Here is an 18,129-nt window from a genome sequence, read left to right on the forward strand (position 1 = left end):
TGTCCTCCCGCCCCAGAACTTGGGGGTCTCTGTGTCCTCACAGCTTGGGGGTCTCTGTCCTCCCATCCCCCAACTTGGGGGTCTCTGTCCTCCTGCCCCCCAACTTGGGGGTCTCTGTCCTCCCGCCCCAGAACTTGGGGGTCTCTGTGTCCTCACAGCTTGGGGGTCTCTGTCCTCCCATCCCCCAACTTGGGGGTCTCTGTCCTCCTGCCCCCCAACTTGGGGGTCTCTGTGTCCCTTCAGCTTGGGGGTCTCTGTTCTCCTGCCCCCCAACTTGGGGGTCTCTATCCTGCTCCCCATTCTGGGGGTCTATCTGTCCCCCTAATTTGGGGGTCTCTGTCCTCCTGCCCCCCAACTCGGGGGGGTCTCTGTGCCCCCCAACCTCTGGGGTTTCTGCCTGCCCCCCACTCAGGGGGTCTCTGTCCTTTCCGCTCCAGGTCTCTGCGCTTCCGCCCCCCACCTCGGGGGTCTCTCTGCTTCCGCCCCCCACCTCGGGGGGGCTCTGTGCTTCCGCCCCCCCCCGGCACCTCGGGGGGCCTCTGCCCCCCGCGCTGGGGTCCCGGGGCTGTCGCTGCGGGGGGGGTCTCGCCCCCCCGCGACTCCGCTCTGTCTCTCTCCGCCTGTCCTGCTCCTTCTGCCCGTCTGTCCGGGAAGCGCCGCCGGGGGCCTCGCGGGTGACACGCTGACGGTACGGGGGGGTGGGGTGCTCCCGGACGCCTGGGCCCCTCCCTGCCCCCCCCCCCCCCCCCCACGCACCCTGTGCGGGTGCTGGGGTGCTCCCGGACGCCTGGGCCCCTCCCGGGGGCCTCGCGGGTGACACGCTGACGGTACAGGGGGGTGGGGTGCTCCCGGACGCCTGGGCCCCTCCCCACCCCCCCTCGGGGTGCTCCAGGTCCCGCTCACACCCTCTTCCACGGCATGTTCCCCGGGGGGGGGGGGGGAGCTTGGGGTCCCCCCCACGCCCGGACACCTGGGCCCCTCCGCCCTGGGGCGGTGCTGTTGGGGGGGGGGGGGGTTCCCCGGATGCCTGGGTCCCTCTGCCCGCTCTTCCCCCCAGGGCGGGTTGGGGGGAGGCCGGGGTAGCTCTCCGCCCCCCGGGGGGGGGTAGTTTGTGGGCGCGGGGGGGTCCCGGACGCCGGGGCCCCGCGCTGACGCCCTGGCCGCAGCCTGCAACCCGGCGGCGTGCCGCGCCGTGGGCCGGGGGCTGCAGCCCAAGGGGCTGCGGGTGAAGGAGACGGCCGACTTCAAGGTCTACACCAAGGGCGCCGGCAGCGGCGAGCTCAAAGTCACCGTCAAGGGCCCCAGTGAGTCCGGGGGGGGCCCGGGGGGGGGCCTGGGGGGTCCTGGGGGGGGGGGTTGGGGACCCCCCGGGTGCTGCCCTGAGCTTTTTGGGTGTCCCTGAGGGATGGTCCCTTGTACAGTGGCCTGGGGGAGGGGGTTGCGGTCACGTGGGGGGGTTGGGGGTTTTGGGGGGGTCCCGGGGGGGTTGGGGCGCCCCCCTGACGTGCCCCCCCCCCGCAGAGGGGGCGGAGAGCGTGAAGCAGAAGGACCTCGGCGACGGCGTCTTCGGCTTCGAGTACTTCCCCACGACGCCGGGGACCTACACGGTGACGGTGACCTGGGGGGGCCAGCACATCCCCCGCAGGTGAGCGCCGGGGGGGGGGGGACATGCGCTGCGGGGGGGGGCAACGGGGCGGTTTGGGGGGGGCAACGGGGCGGTTTGGGGGAGGCAACAGGGTGGTTTGGGGGGGGCCCTTCGCCGGGGCTGCGTTTGGGGTCGTTTCGGGGCGCTGCCCCCGGTTTCGGGGCGGGGGGCCCTCAGGGAGGGCGGGGGCCTGCCCTGACCTGCCCCCCCCTTGTCCCCCCCCCCCCCCCGCAGCCCCTTCGAGGTGAAGGTGTCCCCCGAGTGCGGGAGCCAGAAGGTGCGGGCCTGGGGGCCCGGCCTGGAGGGCGGCGTGGTGGGCAAGTCGGCCGACTTTGTGGTGGAGGCGCTGGGCGACGACGTCGGCACCCTCGGTGAGGAGGGGGGGGCGTGGGGGGGGGCTGCGGGCTCTCCCGGAGGCCGGTCTCTCTCTCGGGGTGCACCAGGGTGTCTCTGGGGCACTGCGGGGGGCCCTTTGGGGGTCTCGGGGCCCTTTGGGGGTCTCGGGGCTCTTTGAGGGGTCTCAAGGCTCTTTGGGGGGTCTGGGGGGGTCGTTTGGAGCTCTGGGGGGGCTGTTTGGGGGCCTTGGCTCTTTGGGGGTCTCAGGGCTGTTGGCAGGTCTCGGGGGGGCTGTTTGGGGGTCTCAGGGCTCTTTGGGGGTATGGGGGGGCTCTTTGGGGGTATGGGGGGGCTGTTTGGGCATCTTAGGACTGTTTGGGGGTCTCGGGGGGGCTGTTTGGAGGTTTCAGGGCTCTTTGGGGTATCGGGGGGGCTCTTTGGAGGTCTCAGCTGCTTGGGGGTCTGGGGGGGCTCTTTGGGGGTCTCAGGGGGGCTCTTTGGGGGTCGGGGGGGTCTCAGGGCTTTGGGGCCTTTCGGAGGCGCTCGGCGGGTCCCAGCGAGCTGCTTGGGGACGTCCCGGGGCAGCGGGAAGGCACCGGGGGCCGCCGTGGGGCCGGGGCCGCGTCCCGGGGTTTGGGGGCACCCCGGGGGGGGGGTCGGGTCTCCCCTGACCCCCCCTTCCCCCCCCCCGCCCCCCAGGCTTCTCGGTGGAGGGCCCGTCGCAGGCGAAGATCGAGTGCGACGACCGGGGCGACGGCTCGTGCGACGTGCGCTACTGGCCGCAGGAGCCGGGCGCCTACGCCGTGCACGTGCTCTGCGACAACGAGGACATCCGCCGCAGCCCCTTCATGGCCGACATCCGCCCCGCGCCCCGCGACTCCTTCCCCGAGAAGGTGCCCCCCCGCCCCGCCCCGCCCCGCCCCGCCCCAAACCCGGGCGCCTGGGCCCCCCCGGCTCCCCCCACTGACCCTTCCCCCCCCCCCCCCCGGCGCAGGTCAAGGCCCACGGCCCCGGGCTGGAGAAGACAGGGGTGGCCGTCAACAAACCCGCCGAGTTCACGGTGGACGCCAAGAGCGGCGGCAAGGGGCCCCTCAAGGTGCAGGTGCAGGTGAGTCGGGGGGGCCCGGGGGCAGGCTCGGGGGGCTGGGGGGGGGCGCGACCCTGGTGGGGGGGGATCTGGGGCGTCGCGGGGGGGATTTGGGACGTTGTGGGGGGGATTTGGGGGGTTCCGGGGGGTTTAGGAGCTTCCGGGATGGATCTAGGAGCTTCTAGGGCTGTTGGGGGGGGGGATACGAGCCTGGGAGAAGGGGGCAGAGGGCGAATTTGGGGGGGAAAGGGTAGATTTGGGGGCCCGGCCTGTGGCGGGGGTGGGGCGTGAGGCCCATCGCGGGTTGGTTTTAGGCGTTTTGGGTTAAAAGCCGGTTTTAAGGTGGATTGAGGGGCGTCGGGAGCCCGGCCGCGGGGGAGGTGGCGCTGGGGGGATTTGGGGGGGTCTCGGGGCGGATTCGGGGGTGCTGACCCCCCCCGTCCCCCCCCCAGGACGCGGAGGGCAACCCCGTGGACGTGGCGGTGAAGGACAACGGCAACGGCACCTACAGCTGCTCCTACGTGCCCAAGAAGCCGCTCAAGCACACGGCCATGCTGTCGTGGGGCGGCGTGAACATCCCCCAGAGCCCCTACAGGGTGAGGGGGGGCCCCGAATCCCCCTGGGGGGGGGCCCGAGCACCCCCCAACCCGGGGGGCTGGGGGCGAGGCCTGACCCGCGCCCCCTCCCCGCGTTTCAGGTGGCCGTGGGGGCCGGCAGCCACCCGCACAAGGTGAAGGTCTACGGCCCCGGCGTGGCCAAGACGGGCCTCAAGGCCCACGAGCCCACGTACTTCACGGTGGACTGCGCCGAGGCCGGGCAGGGTGAGCCCCACGGCGGGGGGGCCGGGGGGGCGCCGGGGCTGCAGGCGGCTCCCCGTGGGGCGCGCGCTTGGGGGGCAGCGCCGCCCCCCCCCCCCCCCGCCCCGGCCAGCCCCCCTGACGCCGTGGGGCCCGCAGGGGACGTGAGCATCGGCATCAAGTGCGCCCCGGGGGTGGTGGGCCCCGCCGAGGCCGACATCGACTTCGACATCATCCGCAACGACAACGACACCTTCACCGTGCGCTACACCCCCCGCGGCCCCGGCGCCTACACCATCATGGTGCTCTTCGCCGACCAGGTGTGCGGGGGGGGCCCGGGGGGGGCACAGGAGCGTCCCCGGGGCGCCGGGAGCTCTGGGGGCGTTTTAGGGGTGCGGAGGAGCCGGGAGGGGGGCACAGGACCCTCCCCGGAGGGACTCGGCGTCGCGGGGGGGTCGCGGGGCAGTTGGGGGGCGCAGGGGGCTCATTTTGCCCCCCCCCCCCCCCCCCCAGGCCACCCCCACCAGCCCCATCCGGATCAAGGTCGACCCCTCGCACGACGCCAGCAAGGTGAAGGCGGAGGGGCCCGGCCTCAGCCGCTCCGGTGAGTGCTGGGGGGGCGCGGGAAGGCGTGTGTCCCCCCCCCCAGCCCCACGGCAGGGATTCGGGGCCCCCCCTCACCCCCCCCCGCTTCCGCGGCAGGCGTGGAGCTGGGGAAGCCGACCCACTTCACGGTGAACGCCAAGGCGGGGGGCCGGGCCCCCCTGGACGTGCAGGTGACGGGGCCCGGCAAGGGTGAGGCCGCGCGGGACCTGGAGGTCATCGACAACCACGACGGCACCCACACCGTCAAGTACACCCCCGTGCAGCAGGTACGCGGGGGGGGGAGCCCCAAAACCCCCCCCCACCGCGAAGTGCGACCCCCCCGGGGCAGGTAACGGGGGCGGGGGCGCCCCAAAACCCCCCAGCGAGACGCCGCCCCGCGGCGAGCGAGGACGGGCCCAGTGCTGCAATCCGCCCCCCCGTGCGGCGAGGTGCCCCCCCCCACTGCCGTGGGTCCCCCCCCGCCCTGCAGCCACTCTCCCCTGTGCCCCCCCCCAGGGTAACTTGGGGGTCGCGGTGACCTACGGGGGCGACCCCATCCCCAAGAGCCCCTTCACCGTCGGCGTCGCCCCCAGCGTCGACCTGAGCAAGATCAAGATCTCCGGCCTGGACGACAGTACGGCGGGGGGGGGGATCGGGGGGGCAAACGGGGGGTCTCTGGGGCGGGGTGGGGGGTAACAGGGTCCCGGGGGTGCCTCTGGCGTGGGGGGGTTGGGGGCTGCCACATCCCCTCCCAGCGGAGTTGGGGGGCAATTAGGGACCCCCGCTGGGATGGGGAGGGGGAACCTTTGGGGTGGGGTGTGGGGGGGCTGGGGGCAAATTTGGGGACCCCCTTTGGGGCGAGGACTTGGGGGGGACCCCATTAGGATGGGGGGGGCCTGGGGGCAATTTGGGGTAGGAACTTGGGGGGGCAATTGGGGGGGGACCCCATCAGGGTGGGGGGGTCCTGTAGGGGTGGGAGGGCAGTTTGGGGACCCCACAGGGTTGGGGGCTTGTGGGGCACATGGGGGGGCCCGATGGGGCTGGGGGCAGTTGGGGGGGCTCCCTTTGGGGTGGGGGGGCTCCCTTTGGGGGGGGTTCCCCGCTTTATAGCGGGGTTTTGGGGGGGAGATGGGGTCGAGGCCCGGGGAGGCGCCGCCCCTGGGGGCAGCCCCCCGCGGCAGGAGTCGGGGGGCCGCCGGGGGGGTGCACGCAGCCCCCCCACGCGCCCGCCCCCCCGCAGAGCTGGAGGTGGGCAAGGAGCAGGAGTTCACGGTGAAGTGGAAGGGCGCCGGGGGCCAGGGCAAGGTGGGGGCGCGGGTCACGGGCCCCTCGCGCCAGGCGGTGCCGTGCAAGGCGGAGGCGGCGGGGCCGGGCGCCGAGAGCAGCGTGCTGCGCTTCGTGCCGCGCGAGGAGGGGCCCTACGAGGTGGAGGTCACCTACGACGGCGCGCCCGTGCCCGGCAGCCCCTTCCCCGTCGAGGCGCTGCCCCCCACCGACCCCTCCAAGGTGGGGGCCGGGCCTTGGGGGGGTCCTGCTGGGGTGGGGGTGCCGGGGAGCGTGTCCCCCCCCGCCCCACCCTTAACAGCGTGTCTGCCTGCGGTTAGGGACCTGTTTGGGGAGGGGGGAGAGTAAGGGGGGGCCTCGGGGGTGGGGGTCCCCAGTAAGGGGGTGTCTGTGGTGATGGGGGGCTCCTCATGGGTTGGGGGTCACCAGTAAGGGGGTGTCCTTGGGGAGGGGGGTCCTCAGTAAGGGGGTGTCCCTGGTGATGGGGGTCCCCAGGGGCTGGGGGTTCCCAGTAAAAGGGTGTCCCCAGTGATGGGGTCCCAGTAAGGGGGTGCCCCTGGTGATGGGGGGCTCCTCATGGGTTGGGGGTCCCCAGTAAGGGGGTGTTCTTTGGGAGGGAGGTCCCCAGTAAGGGGGTGTCCCTGGTGATGGGGGTCCCCAAGGGCTGGGGTTCCTCAGTGAGGGGGGGCCCTTGGTGATGGAGGGTCCCCAGTAAGGGGGGGTCCCCAGTAAGGGGGTGTCCCTGGTCATAGGGGTTCCCAGTAAAGACATGTCCCCAGTAAGGGGGTGCCCCTGGTCATAGGGTTCCCCAGTAAGGGGGTGTCCCTGGTCATAGGGGTCCCCAGTAAGGGGGGTCCCCAGTAAGGGGGTGTCCCTGGTCATAGGGTTCCCCAGTAAGGGGGTGTCCTTGGTCATAGGGGTTCCCAGTAAAGACATGTCCCCAGTAAGGGGGTGTCCCTGGTCATAGGGGTTCCCAGTAAGGGGGTGCCCCGGGCGCTGGGGGTCCCCAGGGGCGGGGACTCCCCGGGCAGGGCCCCGGCGGGGCCTGGGGGCACCGTGGCGGCGGCGGCCCCACGGCGCGGCTCCCCCCCGCAGGTGCGCGCCTACGGGCCGGGGCTGCAGGGGGGGCTGGCGGGGGCGCCGGCCCCCTTCACCATCGACACCAAGGGCGCCGGCACGGGGGGGCTGGGGCTGACGGTGGAGGGCCCCTGCGAGGCCAAGATCGAGTGCCTGGACAACGGCGACGGCACCTGCTCCGTCTCCTACCTGCCCACCGAGCCCGGCGACTACAACATCAACATCCTCTTCGCCGGCGCCCACGTGCCGGGCTCGCCCTTCCGGGCGCCCGTGCGGGCCCCCTTCGACGCCTCCAAGGTGACGTGCTCGGGGCCCGGGCTGGAGGGCGCCACGGCGGGCCAGCCGGGCCACTTCCGCGTGGACTGCAGCCGCGCCGGCACCGCCGAGCTCACCATCGGCATCGCCTCGGAGGCGGGCGCCCGCGCCGAGGTGCGGGTGGAGGACAACGGCGACGGCACCTACACCATCGCCTACACCCCGCTGAGCCCCGGCGTCTACACCATCACCGTGGAGTACGGTGGCCAGCCCGTGCCCCACTTCCCCAGCAAGGTCCGCGTGGAGCCCGCCGTCGACACGGCCGGCGTGAAGGTCTACGGGCCCGGCGTGGAGGGCACGGGTGCGTCGGGGGCGGGCGCGGGGCCGGGGGGGCGCGCGGGGGGCGGCCCTGACCCCCCCCGCCGCCCCGCACCGCAGGCGTCTTCCGGGAGGCGGTGACGGAGTTTGACGTGGACGCCCGGGCCCTCAGCAAGAGCGGCGGCCCCCACGTGAAGACCCGCGTCTCCAACCCCTCGGGCAACGTCACCGAGACCTTCATGGAGGACCGCGGGGACGGCACCTACCACGTGGAGTACACGCCCTACGAGGAGGGTGAGGCGCGGCGGCCCTTCCTCCCCCTCCTCTTCCTCTGCACACACCCGGACGGTTTGGGGGGCGCGCGGTGGCCCGGCCTCGGCCTGACGCCCCCCCGCCGCCCCCCCCAGGCGTGCACACGGTGGAGGTGAGCTACGCCGGCAGCCCCGTGCCCCACAGCCCCTTCCGGGTGCCCGTCACCGAGGGCTGCGACCCGGCCCGCGTCCGCGTCCACGGCCCCGGCATCCAGAGCGGCACCACCAACAAGCCCAACAAGTTCACCGTGGAGACCCGGTGAGCCCCCCCGGGGCCCCCGATACGCCTCTCCGCGTCCCCCAGCGGGCGCCCGAGCACCCCCGGACCCTAAATCCTTTCCCCCGTGCGGCGGGACACCCCCCAGGCTGTCCTGGGTCCTCCTCCCGGTGTCCCCGTGCTCCCCTGTATCCTGCGTCTTTCCCCCCCCGTGTCGCTGAAATCCCCCCCCCGTGTCGCTGAAATCCCCCCCCCGTGTCGCTGAAATCCGCCCCCGTGTCCCTGAAATCCCCCCCAGGTGCCCCAAATCCGCCCTCCCTCGCCCCAAATCTGCCCTCCCTCGCCCCAAATGCTCCTTCGCAGCTTAATCCCTCTCCTGCTGCCCCTTAAAGCGTTGCCGAACCCCAAATCCTCCTTTGCCCCCCCCAAATCCTCCTTTGCCCCCCCCCAAATCCTCCTTTGCCCCCCCCCAAAATCCTCCTTTGCCCCCTCCAAATCCTCCTTTGCCCCCCCAAATATCCCTTCATACCCCACATTTTTTCTTCCTAGCGCCTCTAAAACCTCCCTGTGCGCTAAACGCTCCTCCCCAGCCCCCTAAATCCCCCGGCACTGTTGAACCCCCCCCCGAGTGCCCCACTGTCCTTAGGGGCTGGGGGGGTTTGGGGGCGCCCGGCCTGACCCCCCCTTTCCCCAGGGGCGCCGGCACCGGGGGGCTGGGCCTGGCGGTGGAGGGGCCCTCGGAGGCCAAGATGTCGTGCACCGACAACAAGGACGGGAGCTGCTCCGTGGAGTACGTGCCCTACGAGCCGGGCACCTACAGCCTCAACGTCACCTACGGCGGCCACCAGGTCCCCGGTGAGCGCCGGGGGGGCGCGGGGGGGGCCTGGCGGGGGGCAGGCCGCGCTTGCGGCGGGCGCTGACGCCTCTGTGTCCCCCCCCCCCTGCGCAGGGAGCCCCTTCAAAGTGCCGGTGACGGACGTGGTGGACTCGTCCAAGGTGAAGTGCGCGGGGCCGGGGCTGACGCCGGGCGTCGTGCGGGCCAACGTGCCCCAGACCTTCACCGTCGACACCAGCAAGGCCGGCGTCGCCCCCCTCGACGTTAAGGTTCAGGGCCCCAAAGGTCGGTGTGGGGCCGGGGGGTTGGGGGGGCCCTCGCCCGGGGAGCTGTGGGGTCTTGGGGGGCGCTGTGGGGTCTCGAGGTGTCCCCTATGGGGCTCTCGGAGTGCCCCACGGGGTGCTATGGGGCCCTAAGGGGCGCTGGGGGGTCTTAGGGTGCCCTATGGGATAATACAGGGGGTCTTGGGGTGCTCTGTGGGGTCCTGCAGGCTCTTGGGGTGCCCTATGGGGTGCTATAGGGGGTCTTGGGGCAACCTATGGAATGCTATAGGGCCTCAGGGCACCCCATAGGACGCTATAGCAGGTTTCAGGGCAATCTATAGGATGCTTTAGGGTGTCTCAGGGCAATCTATGGGATGTTATAGGGTCTCAGGATGCCCCATAGGGTGCTATAGTGGGTCTCAGGGCAATCTGTGGGATGCTATAGGGTCTCAGGGCAACTTATGGGATGCTATAGGGTCTCGGGGTGCCCTGTAGGTGCTATAGCAGGTTTCAGGGCAATGTATGGGATGCTATAGGGTCTTGGGGTGCCCCGTGGGGTGCTGTAGGGCCTTGGGGTGCCCCGTGGGGTGCTGTAGGGTGTCAGGGTGCTCTGGGGGGGTCTCGGGGTGCTCTGGGGGGGTCTTGGGGGGCTGCGAGGGCACCCCCGACCCCCGCCGGTCACCGCCCCCGCCCCCGCCAGGCGTGGTGGAGCCCGTGGACGTGGCGGACAACGGGGACGGGACGCAGCGCGTGAGCTACGTGCCCTCGCGCGAGGGGCCCTACAGCATCTCCGTGCGCTACGGCGACGAGGAGGTGCCGCGCAGGTGAGGCGGGCGCCGCGGGGGGGGCCGCGGGGGGGCTTTTTTTGGGGGGTCCCGGCTGACTCGTTCCCCCCCGCAGCCCCTTCAAGGTGAAGGCGCTGCCGACGCACGACGCCAGCAAGGTGAAGGCGAGCGGCCCCGGGCTCAACACCACGGGGGTCCCCGCCAGCCTCCCCGTGGAGTTCACCATCGACGCCAAGGACGCCGGCGAGGGGCTGCTCGCCGTGCAGATCACGGTGGGGACGCCGCCGGCAAAGCCATACGGGGACAGGAAGGCACAGGGACAAGAGCAGAGGGGACGGGAGGAAGGGACCGGGGACAAGAACACTGGCAGGGGACAGGAGGAAGGAGTTGGGAACAAGGACAGGGTGACGGGACAGGAGGAAGGGTTTGGGGACAAAAGACATGGTGGCAGGGGACAGGAGGAAGGAGTTGGTGATAGGAGGAAGGGACAAGGACAAGATGACAAGGGGCAGGGCCAGGAGGAAGGGATTGGGGACAAGGACATGAGCAGGGGGATAGGGATAGGGGGAAGGAGTTGGGGACAAGGACAAGGTGGCAGGGGACAGGGACAGGAGGAAGGGATTGGGGACAAGGACAAGGTGGCAGGGGACGGGGACAGGAGGATGGGGACAAGGACAGGATGACAACAGCCATGAAGAAGGAGTTGGGGACAGGATGACAAGGGCCAGGGCCAGGAGGAAGGGCTTGGGGACAGGAAGATGGGGACAAGGACAGGATGACGGGATTGGGGACAGGAGGAAGGGGTTGGGGCCAGGGGCCCGGTGCCAGGGCAGGGCAGGCGCGTGGCTGGGTCACCGATGTCCCTGATGTCCCTCGCGTCCCCGCAGGACCCCGAGGGCAAGCCCAAGAAGGCGTCGATCCGCGACAACCAGGACGGCACCTACACGGTGTCCTACGTGCCCGACATGACGGGCCGCTACACCATCCTCATCAAGTACGGCGGCGACGAGATCCCCTACTCGCCCTACCGCATCCGCGCCGTGCCCGCCGGCGACGCCAGCAAGTGCACCGTCACCGGTGAGGGGGGGCACCGCCCGGGGGGGGCACCGCCGGCGCGCCCACCCCCGCTTGCAGCCGCCTCACAGCCGGGCGCGGGGGCCGGAGGACGGGGCCGGGCGAGGACGTCGCCGCCGCCGCCGCCACCGTCTCACTGGATTTCTCGCTTCTCTGCCCACCCCGCGCCCCCCCTTTCGCCCCCCTCACCCCTCTTTCGCCCCCCTCCACCCTTCTGCCCCCCCCCTTTTGCCCCCCCACCCCCCCCACGCTCTAGTCTCCATCGGAGGTCACGGCTTAGGTAAGCTCACGGCATGGCTCGCTTCGCGTCGGGGTGCATGCCCGACCCCCCGCACCCCAAAATCCCCCCGCGGGCACGTTACCGGCGGCAGGGGGGGGCGCCAGGCACGGGGGTGCCCCCCCCCAGCTGAGTGATTCAGGGGGGCCCCTCAGGCCTGGTTGAGTATCAGGTGCCCCGAGCTCTCCTTTAACCCCCCCCCCATCTAATTTAATTAGGTAATAACGAATTGGGGGGGTTGAGGCTCATGGCGGGGGGTCTCCCCCGCGTTTCAGGGTGGGGGCAGCGGGGAGACCCCCCCGGTGAGGTCACCGCCGAGCGCTTGGTGGGGGGGGGGGAGGGTCCGCATGTCGTTAACGCCTCCCTAATTGCTCTGCTCCCTGTGGCACGGCACGAGTTTCCCCGTGCTCAGCCCGCCGGGGAGGGGCTCGGGTGCGGGGGGTGGTTATGGTGCCTGGGGGGGGGGCTGTTCGGACCCCCCCCAGCCCCGGGGGTGGTGACGGGGGCCAGCGGCGACTTTGGGGGTGCACGAGCTTCCCGTGGGGCCTCCCGGGAGGCGCCCCCCCGCCCCGCCCCGCCCCGTAGTCACCCCCCCGCCCTCCCCGGGGCAGGGGCAGGCCTCGGCCCCACCATCCAGCTGGGCGAGGAGACGGTGATCACGGTGGACGCCAAGGCGGCGGGCAAGGGCAAGGTGACGTGCACCGTGTGCACGCCCGACGGCTCCGAGGCCGACGTGGACGTGGTGGAGAACGCCGACGGCACCTTCGACATCTTCTACACCGCCCCCCAGCCCGGCAAGTACGTCATCTGCGTGCGCTTCGGCGGCGAGCACATCCCCAACAGCCCCTTCCAGGTCATGGTGAGTGCGGGGGGGGCGCTGCGGGGGGGGGTGGGGGTGGGGGCGCCGGGCCCCGCTGACGAGCGCGTTCGCGCAGGCCACCGACCGCCCGCTGCTGGGCGTCAACGGGCTGGACATGGCCGGGCTGCGGCCCTTCGACCTCGTCATCCCCTTCACCATCAAGAAGGGCGAGATCACAGGTGAGGGGGGGCCAGGCGCCCCGAAACGCCCCGGTGGGGGGGCCCAGCTCCTCCCCGGGGGGGTCCCTAAACTCCTCCCGGGTCCCCAGCGTCCTCCTGGGGGGTCCCCAGCATCCTTCTGGGCAGGGGTCCCCAAAGGCTGAGGTCCCCAGGGAGTCCCCAAGGCATTTAGGGATCCATGTGGGGGTCCCTAGCCCCCCCAGCTCCTTTTGGGGGTCCCCAGACCAGCCAGGGTCCTCTCTGGGGGTCCTTGGAGCCTTCCTGGGGGGATGCCAAAGTTATGGGGGTCCCTGGAGCCCCCTAGGTCTTCCCAGGGGTTCCCTAGAGCCTCTTGGGGTCCTCCTGGGGGGTCTTCAGGTCCTCCTAGGGGTCCCCAATACAGCCAAGGTCCTCCCAGGGGGTCCCCAGAGCCCCTCGGGGTCCTCCTGGAGCCCCCCAGGTCCTCCCAGGGGGTCCCCAAGGCAGCCAAGGTCCTCCCAGGGGTCCCCAAAATAGCCCGGGGGTCCCCAGAGCCCCCCAGGTCCTCCCAGGGGGTCCCCAGAGCCCCTCGGGGTCCTCCCAGAGGGTCCCCAAGGCAGCCAAGGTCCTCCCAGGGGTCCCCAAAATAGCCCTAGAGCTCCCCAAGTCCTCCCGGGGGTCTCTACGGGGTGCTGGGTCCCCAGGCCGGGGGGCTCGGCGTCCTGCCACCCCCCCGATCCCTGTCCCCCCCCCAGGCGAGGTGCGGATGCCCTCGGGGAAGGTGGCCAAGCCGGACATCACGGACAACAAGGACGGGACGGTGACGGTGCGCTTCGCCCCCACCGAGGCCGGCCTGCACGAGATGGACATCCGCTACGAGAACATGCACATCCCCGGTGCGCTGCGGGGGGGTCCCGCGATGCCCCCGGGGCCCTCGTGACGCCCTGCGGCCCCCCCGTGACGCCCCCTTCCCCTTCCCCCCCCCCCAGGCAGCCCGCTGCAGTTCTACGTGGACTACGTCAACAGCGGCCACGTCACGGCCTACGGCCCCGGCCTCATCCACGGCACCGTCAACAAGCCGGCCACCTTCACCGTCAACACCAAGGACGCCGGCGAGGGTGAGCCCGCCGGCGGGGCGTCTCCCGGACGCCTGGGCCCTCCCTGGCGCCCCCCTGACCCCCCGCGTGTCCCCCCCCCTTCAGGTGGGCTCTCGCTGGCCGTGGAGGGGCCCTCCAAGGCGGAGATCAGCTGCACCGACAACCAGGACGGCTCGTGCAGCGTCTCCTACCTGCCCGTGCTGCCGGGGGACTACAGCATCGTGGTGAAGTACAACGACAAGCACATCCCGGGGAGCCCCTTCACCGCCCGCATCACTGGTACGGGGGGGCCGGGGGGGCCACGGGGGGGCCTGGGGGGCCCTTCACCGCCCGCATCACCGGTACGGGGGGTTTGGGGTGTCATAGGGGTCCCAGGGAGCCCCTTCACCGCCCGCATCACCGGTACGGGGGGTTTGGGGTGTCATAGGGGTCCCCGGGAGCCCCTTCACCGCCCGCATCACTGGTACGGGGGGGTCGGGGGTGTCACGGGGGGCCTGGGGGCCCCTTCACCGCCTGTATCACCGGTTTGGGGGGGTCACAGGGAGCCTGGGGGGGCCCTTCACCACCTGTATCACCAACACAGGAGGGTTTGGGGTGTCAGAGGGGTCCTGGGGGCCCCTTCACCGCCTGTATCACCGGTACAGGAGATTTTGGGGTGTCAGAGGGGTCCTGGGGGCCCCTTTACCGCCTGTATCACCGGTACAGGAAGGTTTGGGGTGTCAGAGGGGTCCTGGGGGCCCCTTCACCGCCTGTATCACCGGTACAGGAGATTTTGGGGTGTCAGAGGGGTCCTGGGGGCCCCTTCACCGCCTGTATCACCGGTACAGGAGATTTTGGAGTGTCAGAGGGGTCCTGGGGGCCCCTTCACCGCCTGTATCACCGGTACAGGAGGGTTTGGGGTGTCAGAGGGGTCCTGGGGGCCCCTTCACCGCCTGTATCACCGGTACAGGAGATTTTGGGGTGTCAGAGGGGTCCTGGGGGCCCCTTCACCGCCTGTATCACCAACACAGGAGATTTTGGGGTGTCAGAGGGGTCCTGGGGGCCCCTTCACCGCCTGTATCACCGGTACAGGAGATTTTGGGGTGTCAGAGGGGTCCTGGGGGCCCCTTCACTGCCTGTATCACCGGTACAGGAGGGCTTGGGGTGTCAGAGGGGTCCTGGGGGCCCCTTCACCGCCTGTATCACCGGTACAGGAGATTTTGGGGTGTCAGAGGGGTCCTGGGGGCCCCTTCACCGCCTGTATCACCGGTACAGGAGGGTTTGGGGTGTCAGAGGGGTCCTGGGGGCCCCTTCACCGCCTGTATCACCAGTACAGGAGGGTTTGGGGTGTCAGAGGGGTCCTGGGGGCCCCTTCACCGCCTGTATCACCGGTACAGGAGGGTTTGGGGTGTCAGAGGGGTCCTGGGGGCCCCTTCACCGCCTGTATCACCGGTACAGGAGGGTTTGGGGTGTCAGAGGGGTCCTGGGGGCCCCTTCACCGCCTGTATCACCGGTACAGGAGATTTTGGGGTGTCAGAGGGGTCCTGGGGGCCCCTTCACCGCCTGTGTCACCAACACAGGAGATTTTGGGGTGTCAGAGGGGTCCTGGGGGCCCCTTCACCGCCTGTATCACCGGTACAGGAGATTTTGGAGTGTCAGAGGGGTCCTGGGGGCCCCTTCACCGCCTGTATCACCGGTACAGGAGGGTTTGGGGTGTCAGAGGGGTCCTGGGGGCCCCTTCACCGCCTGTATCACCGGTACAGGAGGGTTTGGGGTGTCAGAGGGGTCCTGGGGGCCCCTTCACCGCCTGTATCACCGGTACAGGAGGGTTTGGGGTGTCAGAGGGGTCCTGGGGGCCCCTTCACCGCCTGTATCACCGGTACAGGAGGGTTTGGAGTGTCAGAGGGGTCCTGGGGGCCCCTTCACCGCCTGTATCACCGGTACAGGAGGGTTTGGGGTGTCAGAGGGGTCCTGGGGGCCCCTTCACCGCCTGTATCACCGGTACAGGAGGGTTTGGGGTGTCAGAGGGGTCCTGGGGGCCCCTTCACCGCCTGTATCACCGGTACAGGAGGGTTTGGGGTGTCAGAGGGGTCCTGGGGGCCCCTTCACCGCCTGTATCACCGGTACAGGAGATTTTGGGGTGTCAGAGGGGTCCTGGGGGCCCCTTCACCGCCTGTATCACCAACACAGGAGATTTTGGGGTGTCAGAGGGGTCCTGGGGGCCCCTTCACTGCCTGTATCACCGGTACAGGAGATTTTGGAGTGTCAGAGGGGTCCTGGGGGCCCCTTCACCGCCTGTATCACCGGTACAGGAGATTTTGGAGTGTCAGAGGGGTCCTGGGGGCCCCTTCACCGCCTGTATCACCGGTACAGGAGATTTTGGGGTGTCAGAGGGGTCCTGGGGGCCCCTTCACCGCCTGTATCACCGGTACAGGAGATTTTGGGGTGTCAGAGGGGTCCTGGGGGCCCCTTCACCGCCTGTATCACCGGTACAGGAGGGTTTGGGGTGTCAGAGGGGTCCTGGGGGCCCCTTCACCGCCTGTATCACCGGTACAGGAGATTTTGGGGTGTCAGAGGGGTCCTGGGGGCCCCTTCACCGCCTGTATCACCAACACAGGAGATTTTGGGGTGTCAGAGGGGTCCTGGGGGCCCCTTCACTGCCTGTATCACCGGTACAGGAGGGTTTGGGGTGTCAGAGGGGTCCTGGGGGCCCCTTCACCGCCTGTATCACCAACACAGGAGATTTTGGGGTGTCAGAGGGGTCCTGGGGGCCCCTTCACTGCCTGTATCACCGGTACAGGAGGGTTTGGGGTGTCAGAGGGGTCCTGGGGGCCCCTTCACCGCCTGTATCACCGGTACAGGAGGGCTTGGGGTGTCAGAGGGGTCCTGGGGGCCTCTTCACCGCCTGTATCACCGGTACAGGAGATTTTGGGGTGTCAGAGGGGTCCTGGGGGCCCCTTCACCGCCTGTATCACCGGTACAGGAGATTTTGGAGTGTCAGAGGGGTCCTGGGGGCCCCTTCACCGCCTGTATCACCGGTACAGGAGGGTTTGGAGTGTCAGAGGGGTCCTGGGGGCCCCTTCACCGCCTGTATCACCAGTACAGGAGATTTTGGAGTGTCAGAGGGGTCCTGGGGGCCCCTTCACCGCCTGTATCACCGGTACAGGAGGGCTTGGGGTGTCAGAGGGGTCCTGGGGGCCCCTTCACCACCTGTATCACCGGTACAGGAGATTTTGGAGTGTCAGAGGGGTCCTGGGGGCCCCTTCACCGCCTGTATCACCGGTACAGGAGGGTTTGGGGTGTCAGAGGGGTCCTGGGGGCCCCTTCACCGCCTGTATCACCGGTACAGGAGATTTTGGGGTGTCAGAGGGGTCCTGGGGGCCCCTTCACCGCCTGTATCACCAACACAGGAGATTTTGGGGTGTCAGAGGGGTCCTGGGGGCCCCTTCACTGCCTGTATCACCAGTGCAGGAGGGTTTGGGGTGTCAGAGGGGTCCTGGGGGCCCCTTCACCGCCTGTATCACCGGTACAGGAGATTTTGGGGTGTCAGAGGGGTCCTGGGGGCCCCTTCACCGCCTGTATCACTGGTACAGGAGGGTTTGGGGTGTCAGAGGGGTCCTGGGGGCCCCTTCACCGCCTGTATCACCGGTACAGGAGGGTTTGGGGTGTCAGAGGGGTCCTGGGTGCCCCTGCACTGCCTGTATCACCGGTACAGGAGGGTTTGGGGTGTCAGAGGGGTCCTGGGGGCCCCTTCACCGCCTGTATCACCGGTACAGGAGGGTTTGGGGTGTCAGAGGGGTCCTGGGGGCCCCTTCACCGCCTGTATCACCAGTACAGGAGATTTTGGGGTGTCAGAGAGGTCCTGGGGGCCCCTTCACTGCCTGTATCACCAGTGCAGGAGGGTTTGGGGTGTCAGAGGGGTCCTGGGGGCCCCTTCACCGCCTGTATCACCAACACAGGAAATTATGGGGTGTCAGAGAGGTCCTGGGGGCCCCTTCACCGCCTGTATCACCAACACAGGAAATTATGGGGTGTCAGAGGGGTCCTGGGGGCCCCTTCACTGCCTGTATCACCGGTACAGGAGATTTTGGGGTGTCAGAGGGGTCCTGGGGGCCCCTTCACCGCCTGTATCACCGGTACAGGAGGGTTTGGAGTGTCAGAGGGGTCCTGGGGGCCCCTTCACCGCCTGTATCACCGGTACAGGAGGGTTTGGGGTGTCAGAGGGGTCCTGGGGGCCCCTTCACCGCCTGTATCACCGGTACAGGAGATTTTGGGGTGTCAGAGGGGTCCTGGGGGCCCCTTCACTGCCTGTATCACCGGTACAGGAGATTTTGGGGTGTCAGAGGGGTCCTGGGGGCCCCTTCACCGCCTGTATCACCGGTACAGGAGATTTTGGGGTGTCAGAGGGGTCCTGGGGGCCCCTTCACCGCCTGTATCACCGGTACAGGAGGGTTTGGGGTGTCAGAGGGGTCCTGGGGGCCCCTTCACCGCCTGTATCACCGGTACAGGAGGGTTTGGAGTGTCAGAGGGGTCCTGGGGGCCCCTTCACCGCCTGTATCACCAACACAGGAGGGTTTGGGGTGTCAGAGGGGTCCTGGGGGCCCCTTCACCGCCTGTATCACCGGTACAGGAGGGTTTGGGGTGTCAGAGGGGTCCTGGGGGCCCCTTCACCGCCTGTATCACCGGTACAGGAGATTTTGGAGTGTCAGAGGGGTCCTGGGGGCCCCTTCACCGCCTGTATCACCAACACAGGAGATTTTGGGGTGTCAGAGGGGTCCTGGGGGCCCCTTCACTGCCTGTATCACCGGTACAGGAGATTTTGGAGTGTCAGAGGGGTCCTGGGGGCCCCTTCACCGCCTGTATCACCGGTACAGGAGATTTTGGGGTGTCAGAGGGGTCCTGGGGGCCCCT

The 18,129-nt window shown here is 69.8% G+C and overlaps 2 protein-coding genes across 2 annotated transcripts in view; one reads left to right on the forward strand and one right to left on the reverse strand.

The window, feature by feature from the left end:
- EBP (EBP cholestenol delta-isomerase) overlaps positions 1–18,129 on the reverse strand; it is a 76,052-nt gene that overhangs the window by 6,465 nt on the left and 51,458 nt on the right. The gene's annotated exons all lie outside the window — the stretch shown is intronic.
- Positions 1–18,129, forward strand: part of LOC112979137 (filamin-A-like) — a 38,574-nt gene that overhangs the window by 1,167 nt on the left and 19,278 nt on the right. Inside the window, exons 2-27 of the mRNA XM_064503412.1 lie at positions 1,109–1,304; positions 1,522–1,645; positions 1,880–2,016; positions 2,681–2,874; positions 2,976–3,089; positions 3,521–3,664; positions 3,766–3,889; positions 4,025–4,185; positions 4,379–4,469; positions 4,568–4,737; positions 4,967–5,084; positions 5,691–5,956; positions 6,830–7,427; positions 7,505–7,678; positions 7,792–7,954; positions 8,607–8,767; positions 8,862–9,032; positions 9,711–9,834; positions 9,911–10,067; positions 10,683–10,872; positions 11,126–11,149; positions 11,758–12,005; positions 12,082–12,184; positions 12,898–13,038; positions 13,132–13,260; positions 13,345–13,518. Coding sequence (XP_064359482.1) covers positions 1,109–1,304; positions 1,522–1,645; positions 1,880–2,016; positions 2,681–2,874; positions 2,976–3,089; positions 3,521–3,664; positions 3,766–3,889; positions 4,025–4,185; positions 4,379–4,469; positions 4,568–4,737; positions 4,967–5,084; positions 5,691–5,956; positions 6,830–7,427; positions 7,505–7,678; positions 7,792–7,954; positions 8,607–8,767; positions 8,862–9,032; positions 9,711–9,834; positions 9,911–10,067; positions 10,683–10,872; positions 11,126–11,149; positions 11,758–12,005; positions 12,082–12,184; positions 12,898–13,038; positions 13,132–13,260; positions 13,345–13,518 — 4,396 coding nt within the window. The remainder of the gene's footprint in view (positions 1–1,108; positions 1,305–1,521; positions 1,646–1,879; positions 2,017–2,680; positions 2,875–2,975; positions 3,090–3,520; positions 3,665–3,765; positions 3,890–4,024; positions 4,186–4,378; positions 4,470–4,567; positions 4,738–4,966; positions 5,085–5,690; positions 5,957–6,829; positions 7,428–7,504; positions 7,679–7,791; positions 7,955–8,606; positions 8,768–8,861; positions 9,033–9,710; positions 9,835–9,910; positions 10,068–10,682; positions 10,873–11,125; positions 11,150–11,757; positions 12,006–12,081; positions 12,185–12,897; positions 13,039–13,131; positions 13,261–13,344; positions 13,519–18,129) is intronic.

Source organism: Dromaius novaehollandiae, chromosome 37 (genome assembly GCF_036370855.1).
Source record: "Dromaius novaehollandiae isolate bDroNov1 chromosome 37, bDroNov1.hap1, whole genome shotgun sequence".
Taxonomy (NCBI): domain Eukaryota; kingdom Metazoa; phylum Chordata; class Aves; order Casuariiformes; family Dromaiidae; genus Dromaius; species Dromaius novaehollandiae.